This window comes from Salminus brasiliensis, chromosome 10, assembly GCF_030463535.1.
Source record: "Salminus brasiliensis chromosome 10, fSalBra1.hap2, whole genome shotgun sequence".
Taxonomy (NCBI): Eukaryota; Metazoa; Chordata; class Actinopteri; order Characiformes; family Bryconidae; genus Salminus; species Salminus brasiliensis.
Window position 1 is genome coordinate 32290488 of NC_132887.1, and position 16589 is coordinate 32307076.

At 39.1% G+C, this 16589-nt stretch overlaps 1 protein-coding gene across 3 annotated transcripts in view; it reads left to right on the plus strand.

Moving 5' to 3' along the window:
• ppp2r5ca (protein phosphatase 2, regulatory subunit B', gamma a) overlaps window positions 1-13725 on the plus strand; it is a 30753-nt gene extending 17028 nt beyond the window's left edge. For 2 of the 3 annotated variants that reach the window (XM_072689850.1, XM_072689848.1), the window contains 13 exons: window positions 971-1170; window positions 5002-5112; window positions 5437-5529; window positions 5613-5743; window positions 5865-5924; window positions 6065-6173; window positions 6709-6762; window positions 6876-7046; window positions 7240-7367; window positions 7559-7660; window positions 7784-7856; window positions 9625-9741; window positions 11102-13725. In XM_072689850.1, coding sequence (XP_072545951.1) covers window positions 971-1170; window positions 5002-5112; window positions 5437-5529; window positions 5613-5743; window positions 5865-5924; window positions 6065-6173; window positions 6709-6762; window positions 6876-7046; window positions 7240-7367; window positions 7559-7660; window positions 7784-7856; window positions 9625-9741; window positions 11102-11236 — 1484 coding nt within the window. In that variant the 3' untranslated portion in view covers window positions 11237-13725. The remainder of the gene's footprint in view (window positions 1-970; window positions 1171-5001; window positions 5113-5436; window positions 5530-5612; window positions 5744-5864; window positions 5925-6064; window positions 6174-6708; window positions 6763-6875; window positions 7047-7239; window positions 7368-7558; window positions 7661-7783; window positions 7857-9624; window positions 9742-11101) is intronic. The other variant, XM_072689849.1, reaches the window with a different exon arrangement.
• Window positions 13726-16589: the final 2864 nt, after the last annotated feature.

Here is a 16589-nt window from a genome sequence, read left to right on the forward strand (position 1 = left end):
TGGTTTGATATGTCCCTCTAGGTCTGTTATTAATATATCATTATCCATAAATTTGTCTATGTTTTAACAAACTAAGCAAACAAATTGTATCTCAAGACATATCTTTTTTTTTTATTAGGTATAAGAATTGTTGTGGATAACACTTCTGTGAAATGCTGACACTTATAGATGGCTGTAAATGATTGGATACTGCCTGGTCACATTTTATTTGTCATTTATACATGGATTTGTTTGTTCGGGCAATGCCTTCAGCTTAAGATGTCTTGAGAGACGACTAAGAGATGTGGGAGTTTTGGGCTGGAGCTCAGGTGGCCTCTGCTATGTGGTAGGAAGCCAGTCCCTCCACTGATATGTGGAGTCAGGAATGATGAATGACACATGAACAAGGTGTATTTGTGGTAAATTCAGTTGTTTCATAATTCTATCATGAAAAACCTAACCTGAAAACCAAGCCAACCAATATTGATATTAATGTTATTCTTGGTGCTGCATTAATCAGACATTGTCCTAAAGTTGCAATATCAGTCTCATATGTTGTTGGTAGAACATGTGGGTAATCTTTGGGTAACTTTGCTTGGATGGTTCATTATAGATGCCTTGTACATACTCATACATATTCAACTGAATTTTTCTTAAATGTAACTAAGCTCTTAAGTTGAATGTATATGGCTGTGTATTGAATGAAACCATGCACCTAATCTTTTAGTGTTGGGTTAGACTTAAGGTAAAGGTTAGGGTAATGATTTAGGGTTGATTTAAGGGTAAGGCTAAGGTTAGGGTCATTCTCTGTTGGTTCTCACATTCAGAGCCTCTGTCCCCTTACTTTAGTGCATAAAATGTTCCATGGCAAGTATAAGTGCGTCTTTTTCAGCCAGAAGCACTAGTCATGAATTTACTTAGGTGCCTTTTCAGTGATATTAATTCAACTCGACACTTGAGTTCTAAGATCCTCTTCTCCTTCCTTCCCCAGATGTATCTCCAGCTGAGCAGGAGAAGCTGTTCATCCAGAAACTGCGGCAATGCTGCGTGCTTTTTGACTTTGTCTCCGACCCACTAAGTGACCTAAAATGGAAAGAGGTGAAGCGGGCAGCGCTGAGCGAAATGGTGGAGTATATCACCCACAACCGCAATGTCATCACTGAGCCCATCTACCCGGAGGTGGTTCACATGGTGAGTCATGCAGTGTGAATGTAGATGGATGAAGCACTCATCCCTCCCCATTTTATTCTTCCCTCCAGCGGGAGCTAAAGAAAGCTCCTCTGGACCAAGTCTTTGTTAGGCAAGCTGCTTGACCTGAACTAGGCCTGCGGCTTAGAAGGCTTTGAAGTCTTCGCTTAGTACAATAGCACTTTCTGTTTTCAGGCTTATAGGGAGAGGGTGGGGGTTTATCTGTCTTATCTGTGGGTTCATGTACAGTCTTGTGTTGGGCTGACCACATCTGTTGTTGCCTGGACATTTACATAATTAGAGGGCCATGATTGAAATCACAGTAATCACACTCACACTGTAAATACAAGGAACCTCAGTACTCTGCTGCAACTGTTTATACTGCACCACAGAATCTTTATTGCCATACTTGGTGAACAAGGAAGACCATACTGCATGCTTGGTATAGTTCTAATATTGTACCATGACGAGTAAATTATACAACATCAGAAGCCCATGTCAGGTTCCAAGTCTGTCAGCCAGGAACAGAAAGCTGAGGCTGCAATGGACACAGGCTCACCACAACTGGACCTTTAAAGACTGGTCTGATCCAATGAGAGTGAATCTTCATCTCATACAGATTATATGGTCAGAATTGCCAGCAGCATGGATCCATAGGCCTAACCTGCCTTGTTTCTACAGTCCAGGCTGGTGAAGGTGGTGTAATGGTGTGCAGATTTTTTTTTTTTGGCACACTTTGGGCCCATTAATATTAATTAGTTGATACTTAAATACCACAGCATATTTCTGTATTTTGTATTGCTGCTGACCATATACATCCCTTTCGTAGCCACCATTTACAATCCACAGGGACAGCCAAGTTGTCTAGTACTGCCAGTTTGCTTTCTTTATCCAGGCAACTGTCACAGCGGACCGGTGTTGATTTTCATTTGTTATCTATATCCCCCGCTCACCACTCACGTCCACGAAGCTGCAGTCAATCTTACCACTTGCGGAATGCACAGCGCTAATCTAGTCTTTCCTCCATGTTGGAGGAAACTACCAGACACACCCACTGCTCGCCTAGCGGCCGTGCTGAGGCTCGGCTAATGCGCAAGCTAAAGTTGAAAACGTGAACTTTATATAACACTACGCTTCTGCTGCAGTGGACTTCGTTTACCACTGTTCTCTGTGCAGCGAAAATCCATGTCTGCACTGTGATTTTTTTTTTAATTAGCTCAAAGCTTCACACTGACCTTGTTTGGTCTGGTGGTCAGAACTAAAATAGCAAGTCCGGACCAAAGGACTAAAATTTGGTCTGACTGAAAGAGGTGGTCTTGATCAGGATCAGCTGAACAGTGTTAAAACACTTTTTTGGACATTTTGGACTTTTTAAGCCAATCACTGAAAGTTGACGCAGGCTGTCATCACCCTTTAACAACAGAACATAAATAACCATCCTCACTCAGCAGTATGGGCACCACAGATCACATTGTGATTCCCGGATCTATTGTAACTGTAGATTTACCCTTATTTATAATCAGTATTAAAAAGAATCCAACCATAATCTGTTATGATCAATCTGTGTGATGCACGTGCACTTGAGGGTAGCCGGATTCTGGTAGAGAGGCAGAATTCCACACAACACCTGGAAAGGGAACTTGCTGAATTGACAAAGTTAAAATACAACTAAAGCCAACATATTAAAAATATACTTATGCAGTGGTATTAAAATGTTTGGGCACCCCTGGTCATTTTGATGCTTTTCCTTTATAAATCATTGGCTGTTTGGATGAGCAGTTTTAGGTAAATATATATTATATAGCAGAAGAACACAGTGATATTTGAGAAATGAAATTAAGTTCATAGGATTTACAGAAAGTGTGCAATAATTATTTAAACAAAATTTGGCTGGTGCAAAAATGTGGGCACCCTTGTTGTTTTATAGATTTGAATACCTTTAGCACTAATTACTGGAACATTTGGTTTTCTAAGCTTGTTGACCCTTGACCTACATACACAGGTGAATCCAATTATGAGAAGGAGGTTAAGGTGGCCAATTGCAAGTTTTTCCTCTTTGCATTTTCTCTGAAGAGTGAAAGTATGGGACTCACAAATGACCTGAAAACAAAGATTGTTCAACATCATGGTTTAGGGGAAGGATACAAAAAGCTATCTCAGAGATTCCAGCTGTCAGTTTCCGCTGTGAGGAACATAGTGAGGAAATGAAAGACCACAGGCACAGTTCAGTGGAAGGACAAGAAAAATCTCAGATAGGCAGAGGCGAAGGATGGTGAGAACAGTCATGGTCAACCCACAGAACAGCTCCAAAGACCTACATCATCTTGCTGCAGATGGTGTCACTGTGCATCGTTCAGCTATTCAGCGCACTTTGCACAAGGAGAGGCTGTATGGGAGAGTAATGCAGAAGAAGCCTTTTCTTCTCACACAGCACAAACAGTGTCGTTTGAGGTATGCTAAAGCACATTTGGACAAGCCAGCTTCATTGTGGAATAAGGTGCTGTGGACCGGTGAAACTACAATTAAGTTATTTGGACATAACAAGGGGCGGTATGCATGGAGGAAAAAGAACACAGCATTCCAAGACAAACACTTGCTACCCACAGTAAAATTTGGTGTCGGTTCCATAATGCTGTGGGGCTGTGTGGCCAGTGCAGGTACTGGGAATCTTGTTAAAGTTGAGGATCGCATAGATTCCAGTCAATATTAGCAGATTCTTGAGAACAACGTTCAAGAATCAGTTACAAAGTTAAAGTTGCGGCAGGGCTGGATACTTCAACAAGACAACGATCCTAAACAGTGCTCAAAATCTACTAAGGCATTCATGCAGAGGAACAAGTACAACATTCTGGAACGACCATCTCAGTCCCCAGACCTGAATATTATTGAAAATCTGTGGTGTGATTTAACTGTCCATGCTCGGAAACCATCAAGCCAGGCCTCATCAAAATTATCAGGTATGCCCAAACTTTACTGTTGCTTAAACAGTTGTTAATGGTAATGTAATGTATTAAATTTTAAACATGTATCTGGTTTAAATTTTTGTAAATTAATTAAAAAATAATAATATTTGTCAATTATTATACAGAGTTTAGAACTGTTTTACTCTCATCTTTTTTTACACACAGACACACTTTGATGTTCTTTGCACACATGATCAAAGCTGTAAAATGTATTAGGATGCTAATGGACTTATTGTCGTGGTAATCTTCAGTTGGCAGTCTGTTGTTGGTGTTCAGATGTGCATTTTTAATCACATTCAGGCATCAAAACCATAATAATGCACAGTTATGTGTTCTGTCCATTTTTTGTATGGTTCTGTTGCCTGTTACAGGTATAATTCTGGGCTCACACACAGTCATACAATCAAAACAATTCAACATAAGGGGGCTTCCAATGGCGCAGACATCCAAACGTCTAAACCTAGAGAGAACAATTAGCCTTTCTCTCTGGGTGTGTCCCTCTCCCCCATTTCTTATCGGGTGTTTGTTGGCTGAAAACGGGCACTTATCACTCCTGTAAGCGCATTCGGCAGTTTGAAGGGAGTATGGGCGTTAGGTGACTGGCTTCATGTGGCTTAGAGGAAGCACATACTAGCTTTCAGCCTCGTAGCACTGTGATTGATAGTCCTAGCTAGTGGTTGGGAACTGGATAGGATATTATTACTAAAATGGTGGAGAAAATTGGGATTCAAAAATCCACCTCCCATGTGCATTATTTTATTCAAAAAGAAAAAGTCTTGCGATATTTAAGAGCTCAGTTTTGCTTATCGTAATGTACAGTCATTTGTGTCCCCCTTGTGCGTAATGCTGCGATTTTCTGCCTCCTTTCTAGTTTGCTGTGAATATGTTCAGGACGTTACCTCCCTCGTCCAACCCCACTGGAGCAGAGTTTGACCCCGAGGAGGACGAGCCCACACTAGAAGCAGCTTGGCCGCATCTACAGGTATATCTCCAATGCACTGTTCTATTTTGCATGTACTTAAGTAGCCAATCAGGATGCAGTAGCTCGTACAACCTGGCTAATGCTAAACAAATGTGCTTATAAAATTCTTAAAGGCTAAAGAAAAAAAAAGAGAAAACAAAGTCAGGAATACAGAAACACCACTGCTCTAACATGTGGTTAGCATGTATTAGTGCAGAATATTTGGGTTGTCCCAAGATCTTGCTTTTAAGGGATAATAGAGTTAGATGTGTGCCTGGGTGGAATTCAAAAAACAAAATGCTTAACAAACTTCTGAAAAGCTGGTCTCCTTTCTTTCTTCCTTAGCTCGTCTACGAATTCTTCCTAAGATTTTTAGAATCACCGGACTTTCAGCCAAATGTCGCAAAGAAATACATTGACCAGAAATTTGTGTTGCAGGTAAGATACTCCTATGATTCTGTGGTTAAGTGTTAAATTGTTCCTTGATGGGGAATACATTATGTGTCTGAACTGAACCACAGCTTCTGGAGCTATTTGACAGTGAAGACCCTCGAGAGAGGGACTTCTTGAAGACAACCCTGCATCGCATATATGGGAAGTTTCTGGGACTGAGGGCGTACATTAGGAAGCAAATCAACAACATATTTTACAGGTCAGCATGCTGCTTTGGCTGACGTGTGCATGTGTTTTAGAATGTAGGTTTTCTTTTAAGTTTAAATGTGTATCCTGTTTCAGTTCATTGTTTACATGTATGTGTACACGTATGTTCACAGGTTCATTTATGAAACAGAGCACCACAATGGAATAGCAGAATTTCTGGAAATTCTTGGAAGGTAAAATATTCTTACATAATAATCATATCATATTATATTATAGATGTGTCCATAAGAGACAGGTTAATATTAATGCACAATAGTAGGTTAATGGCAACTGTTAAAATCAATAATTGCCTACATTTCTTTTGCTTCAACAGTATAATCAATGGATTTGCCTTACCATTAAAAGAAGAGCACAAGATTTTCCTGCTGAAGGTTTTATTGCCTTTACACAAAGTCAAGTCACTTAGCGTTTACCACCCACAGGTGGGTTTCTTCCATTCCAAATAGCATTAAACCCTGCTAATTAATTAATTTTCCTTGTATACATCTTAAAGATTGTTATAATAGTAGTTCTCATTGCACAGATGTTTTTGTTCCCAATATTTTATCTCATATTAAAAAATGCAGACACAGGGCTCTGAGTGGCTCAGCAGTCTAATGCGCTGGCACTGTGGTCCGGGCAATGTTGGACGGCACAGGCGTCTATTAGCTGGTGTGGTGGAGCTTGGGAACCAACATTTTTGTCTGAGCGTGCCGGCAGCAATGTCCTTACTCTTTTTAGTGTCGGGAGCATTGCTAGTGCTAGAGGGAGATACGAACGAGTGGGGTTAATTGGCAGTTCCAAATGGGAGAAAAAGGAAAAAAGTTTGACAAATAAAAATAAATAAATAAAAAATATATATATAACCTGCAGATGTATAGAAGGAATAGTGTGAAGTTCATATTCATATTCAAATATTGCACATATGTTTACTTAGTTGCTGTAGTAATAGCTACCCTCCTTCTATACTGTTTGTAGTTGGCATACTGCGTGGTGCAATTCCTGGAGAAGGACAGCACACTCACTGAGCCAGTAAGTCTTATAACTTGCATGCTCAGATTTGGGTCTAGTTAATTACACATGAACAGTTAACTCTCTCAGTATGTTCTCTAGGTAAAATTATCTCCAATTGACCCTCTTGACAGGTTGTGATGGCCCTTCTGAAGTACTGGCCAAAGACTCACAGCCCAAAGGAAGTGATGTTTCTTAATGAGCTCGAGGAGATTCTGGACGTGATTGAACCATCTGAGTTTGTTAAAGTGATGGAACCTCTTTTCCGACAGCTGGCCAAGTGTGTGTCCAGCCCACATTTTCAGGTGAAGTCCTGATACATACATGTATACTTGTAGATCAGAATACAAACAGATAGCGGACATGCAGTCATGGGAAATAAGAATGATCAGTGAGAGTGTATGGTATCATTTCAGTATCTTAAACCATAAACATTTATTGAGATTTGCTTCTGCTCTGAGTAAAGAAATGAGCTATATGAGTGTTCCTGTGCTACAGGTGGCAGAAAGAGCTCTTTACTACTGGAACAATGAGTATATAATGAGCCTCATCAGTGACAACGCTGCCAAAATCTTACCCATTATGTTCCCAGCACTGTACCGCAACTCAAAGACCCACTGGAACAAGTAAGACGTTAATTACTGCTAACATTGAATTGTGCTATTTAAGCCATATGAATGGAACCCAAATCAGTATTCATCATTTAAGCGTACACTCACCCAAAAAATATTTCATAAATCCTATCATTGTTCTGTTGGTATGATTAAATACATACAAAATGTTTAAGTATATTTCCTCTACCTCCTGCCCTGTACAGGACCATCCATGGCTTGATCTACAATGCATTGAAACTTTTCATGGAGATGAACCAGAAGCTGTTTGATGACTGCACACAGCAATTCAGAGCTGAAAAAAATAAGTAAGTGTGGACAGTCATTACATTAGACGTAACATTACGTTAAAGAAAAAAGAAAGGCCACCCTAAGAAGTAGGGCAAACTGACCTAAAAACCATTGCAGTGTTTTGTGTTCCTTTATTGCAGGGAGAGAGCAAAGTTAAAAGAACGGGAAGAGGCCTGGATAAGGATTGAAAATCTTGCCAAATCAAACCCACAGGTGGGATTCTCTTCTTGGATGAGTGTGTTAGTTTGGATAATTACACCACAAATTGATTATATATGTTCATTATGACCATTAAGTGCTGTACTGAAGCAGTACTGATGCTACATAAATACAGTGGGATCCAAAAGTTTGCAACCACATTGAAAACCTTTTTCAGTTAAACCTGGAAATAAACAGTAGAGAGTTTTAAAATGTTGCAAAGAAAAAAATTAAATGAAGTAGTAATATTCTTCAGTTTTGTGCTATTTGTTAGGAAAATATTCAAATTTAAACAACGGCATACAAAAGTCATTAGAATGTTATTTTTAAAAAAAAGGGCAATATAAGCTCCCCAAATACGCATATAAGGTTTTGGGCAGTATATGAAGTGGATGTTTTTGTAAGTTTGCATCTGTACATCATCATAGTGCAGAGGTGAACAACTCCAGCCATGGAGGGCCGGTCTTCAGCAAAGTTTGGTGGTTGTCCTACTCGAAGAAGGACACAAAGTTACAAAGCTACTCTAGTTTTACATATTGATTTTAGGATATTAGCAGGTCTGGAGTTGCTTCCAGATTTGAATTTGCATTTGGCAGCTGTTCCGGGGAACTCCTAAACAGTAAGGTGTTGATGCAAGTGAAGGAGGCAATCATTAGGCTAAAAAAAAAACAACAAAAAAAACACACATATTAGAGAGAGAGAGCAAGAACTTTAAGAGTGTCCAAATCAACAATTTCCGTTATTAAATGAAGGAATGTATTTTTGAACGCAACACCAAAAAAAAAAAACAAAACCTGAAAACAACTTTGCTGATGAGCTGATGAACACAGAATTTTGTCCTTGGTGAAGGAAAACCCTTTCACTGTATCTTCTTAAGTGAACACTCTTCAAGTGAACACTCTTGAGCAAGTAGGCATATCATTATCATAGTTCACACTCAAGAGACACCTACATGACAGTAAATATGGCGGGTTTACTTCAAGATGCAAAAAAAAACAGGTAACACTCAAGAGCAAAAAGGCTAGATTAGATGATGGACAGATAACACCAGGATTAACCTGAAGAAGGAAATAAAAGTTTCATAACAAAGAGTCTGTATCATTCGTCCACATTGATGGAGGCACTGTGATGGCATGGGTGTTATACAAAAATGGTGTCACTGTCCAAATACATATGGACCTGTACGAAGGTATGTTTGACAGGAATGCTTCTGTCATTAGGGCAAGTGTATGGATTATTATATACACAATATAAATAATAGAAGTAAAAATAAGCAATAACAATATTATTTACAGATTATTTACAGATAATTGCAAATTGACTCTTAATTGCACATGTGGGGGTGGGTATTGCACATTGTATTTTAACATTAAGGGACCTCTGTTCCCTGAACATGTGTGTGTAGTTTAAGTGTTTGTGTATGTGGTCCGCTGGGAGCAGTGCTGGTTAAGTCTTAACCTGTCTTGTAGTAGGTAATGCTTGAACAGTATGTGCCAATGATCCTAGTTATTGCCTGCAAGCACTGTCTGTTGTGTGCTGTGAACAATCTAATGATGTTTGGATCAGTCCTTGCAGGACATTTATAGTACACTAATATCTCTCAAACGTCCTTAAACCAAAAGTAATGTAATTAGCCAATTCATTTCTACACTCATAATTCTCAATCTCTGCTTCATTACTTTTCTTTTTCTGATATCCATCTCCTCTTTGCCTGAAACTCACCTTCTTTTTTAACATTCATTGTTCTGTTTTCTTTTTCTTCTTCTCTTTTGTTTTGCACTAGTTCCTTATGTATGTTGATTCATCTGGCCCAAATAGCCCTGTAGAAATGGAGACTGATGGGACATTGATAGAAGATATTGAGATGTTAAAAAAGACTGTAGAGGAGGGAGCCATTCAGGTAACCATGGGTTTTGTCTATCAATAAATGTAGCTCAAAATGGCCATTTGTGTCACAGTAGCCCATAAGGAAACACTGTACTGTATATTGTAGTGTATTTTGTGCAAGAATGGCTGTACTTACTAGTCTCTACATTGTTGGGTCTGATCTCTCCAGACTGAGCTTTCTAGCTTGATCATTGTGGAACACTGTCCCATAAATGCTTCAGTGCCTCCTAATATGTCTTATAAGTACAGGGTAGCCAAGTGTACCATATTTAGTTCTCAAGTAATATAAAAATAAGATTGATAAGATGGTAGCCAAGTGTACCATATTTAGTTCTCAAGTAATATAAAAATAAGATTGATAAGATGGTCTGTATTACAGGAACGGATTGGTATTTTTGTTTCAGTGTTGACTGCTTAATTGAGACAAGCCATCTGTTCCCCGTGGTATTTTGTTTCCCAAGTAAGGTAGAGTGGTAGTGCACTGTTCAGTCATCTGAAAAAATATAGGGCACTCAATGACAACCTTTGCCTTTAACAAATGTAAGCATACAGACATTTGATCTAGGCCTGTCCCGGGCCAATCCAGGCCTTTTTTTTAATGGATCGGGTATTCCAAGTTCCAAGACTTTGTTTTAACCACAATGTTTAGAGCCCCCTCTGTTGGCTTCAAGGTGCCATTAATGGACATAATTGGTCTACCACCACAAGGAGGCTGCACAAGTTAGACTTTTGTGGAAAGTATGCAAAGAGGAAACCCGTGTTGGTAAGACTAAAGTTTGCCAGAGAACATATATATAGACTTCTGGAACAATGTGCCAAAGTTTAATTATTTGTCAGTAACAAAAGACTAAACTAAACACAGCATTTAAGCACAAGAATCACATACCAACTATAAAACATGGAGATGGAAATGTCATGCTTTAGAGCTACAGCAGACCCTGAAATGCTATCCATCATGGATTCCACTATATACACTTTGTTGTTTCAGAAGGTGATAAAGGAAATTGCAAGAATAGTCACAAGATAATTGCATTTCACAAGATAATTGCATTTGTTTTCATTCTCGTTTAGAATTTAGAGGACATCTCAGTTCTATTATTACCTCAGTTTTATTTGTTTAATCACATTACCTCCATCTCTCAGTTTTGTTAAAATGAAGATCAAATGTCCATATTTTTAAATATGGTTAAAAACAAAAAGGTTCTCATGGGGTGTCCTCACTTTTTATTGTATATCTAAATCCAAATGAAGATATAAATTAACATGGAGAAATGTAGCAGTGCAAAATGCTGACTTTCAAATAATCCCAGTTAGGTGTTAGCATGTCTTGGTTTGTCTAAGTCAATTGTTTATATGGTTTGGGGTGTATACAGATGCAGAGGGAACAGCGTAAGGACCGGCCGCTGGTGAGGCGCAAGTCCGACTTGCCTCAGGACATGTACACCACGAAAGCCTTGGAGTCGCACCGTCGGGCCGAAGACATGATCACCAACCATGACGGCCACTAGCTTTATCTTTCCTCTCCTGCGTCCTCTTAGTTAATTTCTAAGCTCATTTGACAAACACAGAGCATAAAGCCTTACTGGCGCCGTATTATCCCCTGACTGAAAGTTTGAATTGCTCAGGTTTTTATCTGAGAGGTATGGGTCCAGCACAAAGGTTTCCTGCCTGTCCCTCTCCATTTTTTTTCCCATACTTTGGGGTTTTTTAAGCCTGCGTGTTGGTCCACTCCGTCCTGGCAGAAGATCCTGCTGTACCTGGCTGAGCGAAGGTGAGGGCTGGCCAGGAAACCATGCATGGAGGTGCCACTATAAGGGTTTGCTTTTTTTTCATTTGCTCAAGGGTTTGCGAGGAGAGTAGTCTGTCAATACCTTTTCCATCCATTGCTTCATATTCTGTTCTTGGAAACCCAGGGACCGTTGCCAGTGCCAAGATGATCATGGTGAAGAGTTTTCTGTTATCATTTGTTTTCCAACTTTTTCTTATTATTGTCTGAGTGCACTTTTGTGCCATACGAAACTCTTAACATTTAGTTAACCATTAGTGTCTTGTTTTCTAACAGATTTCTTGTGGCAATATTAACCACACTGAGTGGTATATTGATGGCTTAAACAGTGGTACTGTTACAGCTCATCCTAGAAATGAAAGCAGGACTGTAACATGGATGAAAATTGGCTTCAAATTACAGACCTATTATGGTTTTGATTAGTTGACACAGTAAGCTGTCAATCCAGCAAGGATTTTCTCTGTTCTGTGCTTTTAGCTATACAGCAGTGCTGCTTTTTGCTGTACAAAACATTGCAATGTCCTCAAGACATTGCACCTTAAGAGCACATCCCAAAATGCCATCCCTTGGCACTTGTTATTGATCAAGCTAACTGGCAGTGCCACAAGCAGACTGCCAGAGGACGAAAGACAACACCAAGTGGAACAGACAAAGCATGACTGAGAAGTCTTGAGAACCTGGGCCCAAAAGTGTAGTGGCATCTTGACTATTACAGGATGCGTTTTGAGACATGACTTTCCCATTATATCCATGTGCTGCATTTACAGAGATTTACAAAACCAGGATTGCCCAAGGCTACATCATGGTAAACGGCACAAGTTTCAAAATGCCAATAAAATTCCAACATCTGTTCAGGCATGTTTCAGTATTTATCATTTGTTTATTATCTTCTTCCTCAAATTTGACATTTCCTATCTCAGTCAGTTGCTCTTTGCTGTTGCTTTGCTGTTCAGCACCACAAGGACTGTTATTTTTAATCAAGACTTTGAAAGATCAACACATGCGCCCTTTTTTCAGATACATCCGAGTGCCTTTATGACTGGTGTGGAGGAGATGTATGATTTCTAAGTTTGGGAGGGACCGGGAGCGATAACTGCGGATGAATGACTACTGTTGTGTAAGAGGTTTCCGAACGTGGTTCACTTGGATGAATATACATTCTACTGCATATGTTGACATATATTGGCACATTCATGGAGAAGCATACCAGGGTGAGGCTGACACATTGATTGTTCCTTTGTTGGATTTTCTTTTAGAGGCGAACGAATTCCTGTTGTTTTGTACATTTTATTCAGCTACCTAGAAGCACTTCCTGAAAACTTGAAAGCAGTTTAATTATTTGTGTGTGTGTGTGTGTTGGGTGTAGGTGTGTGCGCGCGAGTGTGTGTGTGTATATATAGTTAGTTAAGAGATGTGACCATAGCATGCTTGTAAGTATACTGGGGCAGTCTGTTTATTTTCTTACGTAGAGGTGTCCTTTCCTTACCATTGTTTGAACTTCTATTGGTCCTTTCTCCTTGCTTTCTATGAATTATTACTTGAGTACTGTAGATATAACATACAAAAGCCCTAAAACATAACATGACACAGCACACACACCGACCAACCGTCCAACACAGTTTTCTGCTGAAGATTAAAGATGTCAGTTCATGTTTTGTTACTGTGCTTTACTGTGTGTTGATGTTAATACACAAATAGACTTTATGTATGATAAAAAAACAGAAAAAAGTTGTTTTATTTATCTCTACTACTCTACCTTCAGTTTACTGTACTATTACAAATATCCTAGCTTTACTTAAGCTTCCCAAAATATTATTTTGATATGGTAAGTGTCCTTTCATAGTTGACCTGTACTGTACTACTTCATTTAACATTGTACATAGATTTTCCTTTGTTTTATTATTCTGTCATATTATATATATCTATAGATTTATTTGTAAAAAAAAAGAAAAGTAGTCATATGTACAGAATAAAAAAAAGAAGAAAAGTCTGCAGAACATTGAAATTTGGCACAAACTTTATTCTCCCATTTTTGACTTTCAGCATCAGGTCATATTTTCTATCAGTTTATATCTCCAAAAGGTTCTGATACCTGCAACAAAGGTTTATTTGATTGCCATTAATTGTGAGCCTTTACCCAACGTAAGTGGTGTATATCTATATAGAATGAATAAAGAGTCTATGGTGATTTATATTTTCATCTGATAAGAAGTTGCTTCTCGTTTCTTTTGTTTCTGTTTGTGTACCATATGTATGATATGCACACAGTACATACAGTATGGTGATTATTGCACTTAAATCAAGTCTAGTCCAGGGTGCAGTCTGTTAAAACATTTAAAACCTCACATTACATTAAAACATATTTTATATGCCTCGGATACACTAGCTCTATATACTGCATTTATAAATGTATAATGCCATGCTGCCAATGGCAGGTTTAGAAACTTGGCACACTCAGAAAATAGAAAAATAGAAACTGCACTGATGTTGGATTTAAGGATGTTTCCATGTAGTTTCATGTAACTGTGAACTGGAGTCATCTGTGCTGTTTTAATAAAATTCACTGACTTGTAGAATTGGTTTGTGCAGTACAACCTCTGAGTAAAATCTTCCCCATTGTCTCCTGACACCATCTATGTGCATACTTGGCACCACTTATATGCCAGTCAAATAACAGGCTACCTTTTAGCCCAGTATACACATATTATATGTCAAGTCAAGTCAAGTCAGATTTATTTGTATGGTGCTTTTTACAACTGATGTCGTCACAAAGCAGCTTTACATAAATAGTGATTAATAAAAGACAGAGACAAAGAAGAAAGAAGAAAATAACAAAAACATGATGGATCAAAGAAGAGAGTGAGCAAGCCAACGACAGTGGCAAGGAAAACCTCCCTCACAGCTGGAGGAAGAAACCTTGGGAGGAACCAAGACTCACAAGGGGGACCCACCCTCCTCTGGTCAGAACTATTTAACTGATAAAAATGCTTAAAAATTCAATGATAAAAAATTACCAAACCAGGTATAACAGATAGTTAAAAATAGTTTTAACATGGTCACTAAACAGGTAGCAGTGGTAGGCGGGTGAGCCGCTGGTCTGCCATGGGTGGTGGTGGGCCTGCTGGTTCGTCGGTTTAACGAAGGTAGAGAGGACCTAATCGGGCAATCTTGCAGCAGGTCCGGCCGGGTGGCCATTTACTCGGAGAAGGGTTAGTTCTGAAATGAATTTTATGGAGAGCAGAGAATGTTGGGCAGTATTAGATTGTGTCTGACGACTCCGGCAGGTCTAACTATAACAGCCTAATTAAAAGGCGAGAACCAGAAGGTAACACAGACACGGAAGCACCCTGAAAACGCCTGCATCTAGCTGTGAGACGACAGCTCCAGCATCTCAGTGTACTACAATTTTCTGTGTCGGCAAACCCCTGGACCTGCAACCTTTATCTAAGAAACATTAATTACCAAAAGCTAAACTAAACAGATGAGTTTTCAGCTTGGATTTAAAGATTGAGAGTGTGTCTGAGTCCCAAACATTATCTGGAAGGTTATTCCAGTTGGGGGGCTTTATAAGAAAAGGCTCTTCCCCCTGCTGAGGTTTTCTGAATTTTGGGAACAAGTAAGAGTCCAGCACCCTGAGATCTAAGTAGTCTTGATGGTTCGTAATATGTAATAAGATCCCGCAGGTACTCAGGAGCAAGGCCATGTAGGCCTTTATATGTTAACAGAAGAATTTTGTAATCAATACGGGATTTAACTGGGAGCCAATGAAGTGCTGATAGAACTGGACTGATATGGTCAAATTTTCTAGTTTTAGTAAGGACCCTGGCTGCAGCATTTTGAACCAGCTTAAGTTTATTGAGGTTCCTGCTGGAACAACCTGACAGTAGTGCATTACTAGCCTTGATAGTAATAAAAGCGTGTACTAGCTTTTCTGTGTCCTGTAGAGATAAGGAGTTTCTTAGTTTGGCAATGTTCCTAAGCTGCATAAAGGCTGTCCCACTAATATTGGCTATATGCTGCTCAAATGATAAATCTCGAATATGACGCCAAGATTTTTAGCTGCTAAACCAGGAATTATAGAATTATAGTGTCTTTTAGACCTAAAAGAAGAACCTTTGTTTTGTCACTGTTGAGGAGAAGGAAGTTATGTGACATCCAGAGTTTTATATCCTTTAGACAGTCCTCCATTTTCTGTAATCTAAATTTATCGTCAGGTTTGGCTGATATATAGAGCTGTGTGTCATCTGCATAAAAATGGCATTTAACGTCATGACTGCTTATAACTGAGCCCAGTGGTAACATGTATAATGTAAATGGTAGCGGTCCTAAAATAGAGCCTTGCGGAACTCCATATCTTACTTCTGTGTAATTTGAAGATAGATCTTTTATCTTTACGAACTGATAGTGTCCAGTTAGATATGATTTGAACCACGATAGGGCTGTTCCTGTGATTCCAACCATTTTCTCTAATCTTTCTAGTAATATAGTATGATCTATTGTATCAAAGGCTGCACTAAGGTCTAGTAGGGCTAATAAAGATACATAGCCTTGATTAGAGGCAAGAAGGAGATCATTTGTAATCTTCACTAGGGCTGTCTCTGTGCTGTGATTGGATCTAAATCCAGACTGGAATTTCTCATACATGTCATTCTTACTCAGGTATAAGCAGAGTTGTTGGGCCACAGCTTTTTCTAATATCTTGGATATGAATGTTAAATTGGAGATGGGTCTGTAATTAGACAATACAATGGGGTCAAGGTTTGGTTTCTTGATTAAAGGTTTTATGACTTCTAATTTAAGGGTTTGGGGTACATGCCCAAGGCTAAGGGATGAATTTATAATTGTTAAAATAGGTCTGATTATAATTGGGAGTATTTCTTTTAGCAATTTAGAGGAAATTGGGTCGAGTGGACAGTTTGTACAATTTGATGAGGAAATACTTTTTTCTAGTTCTGGCTGTGAAAGTGGGTAGAAGGCTTCCAGCCTTTGTTCTACAACTAAGGTATGTTCTAAAACAGTTACACCAGGTGACAGCCATGTTTGATTTAATGAGCAGGCTTGGGTTGTTGTCTAAT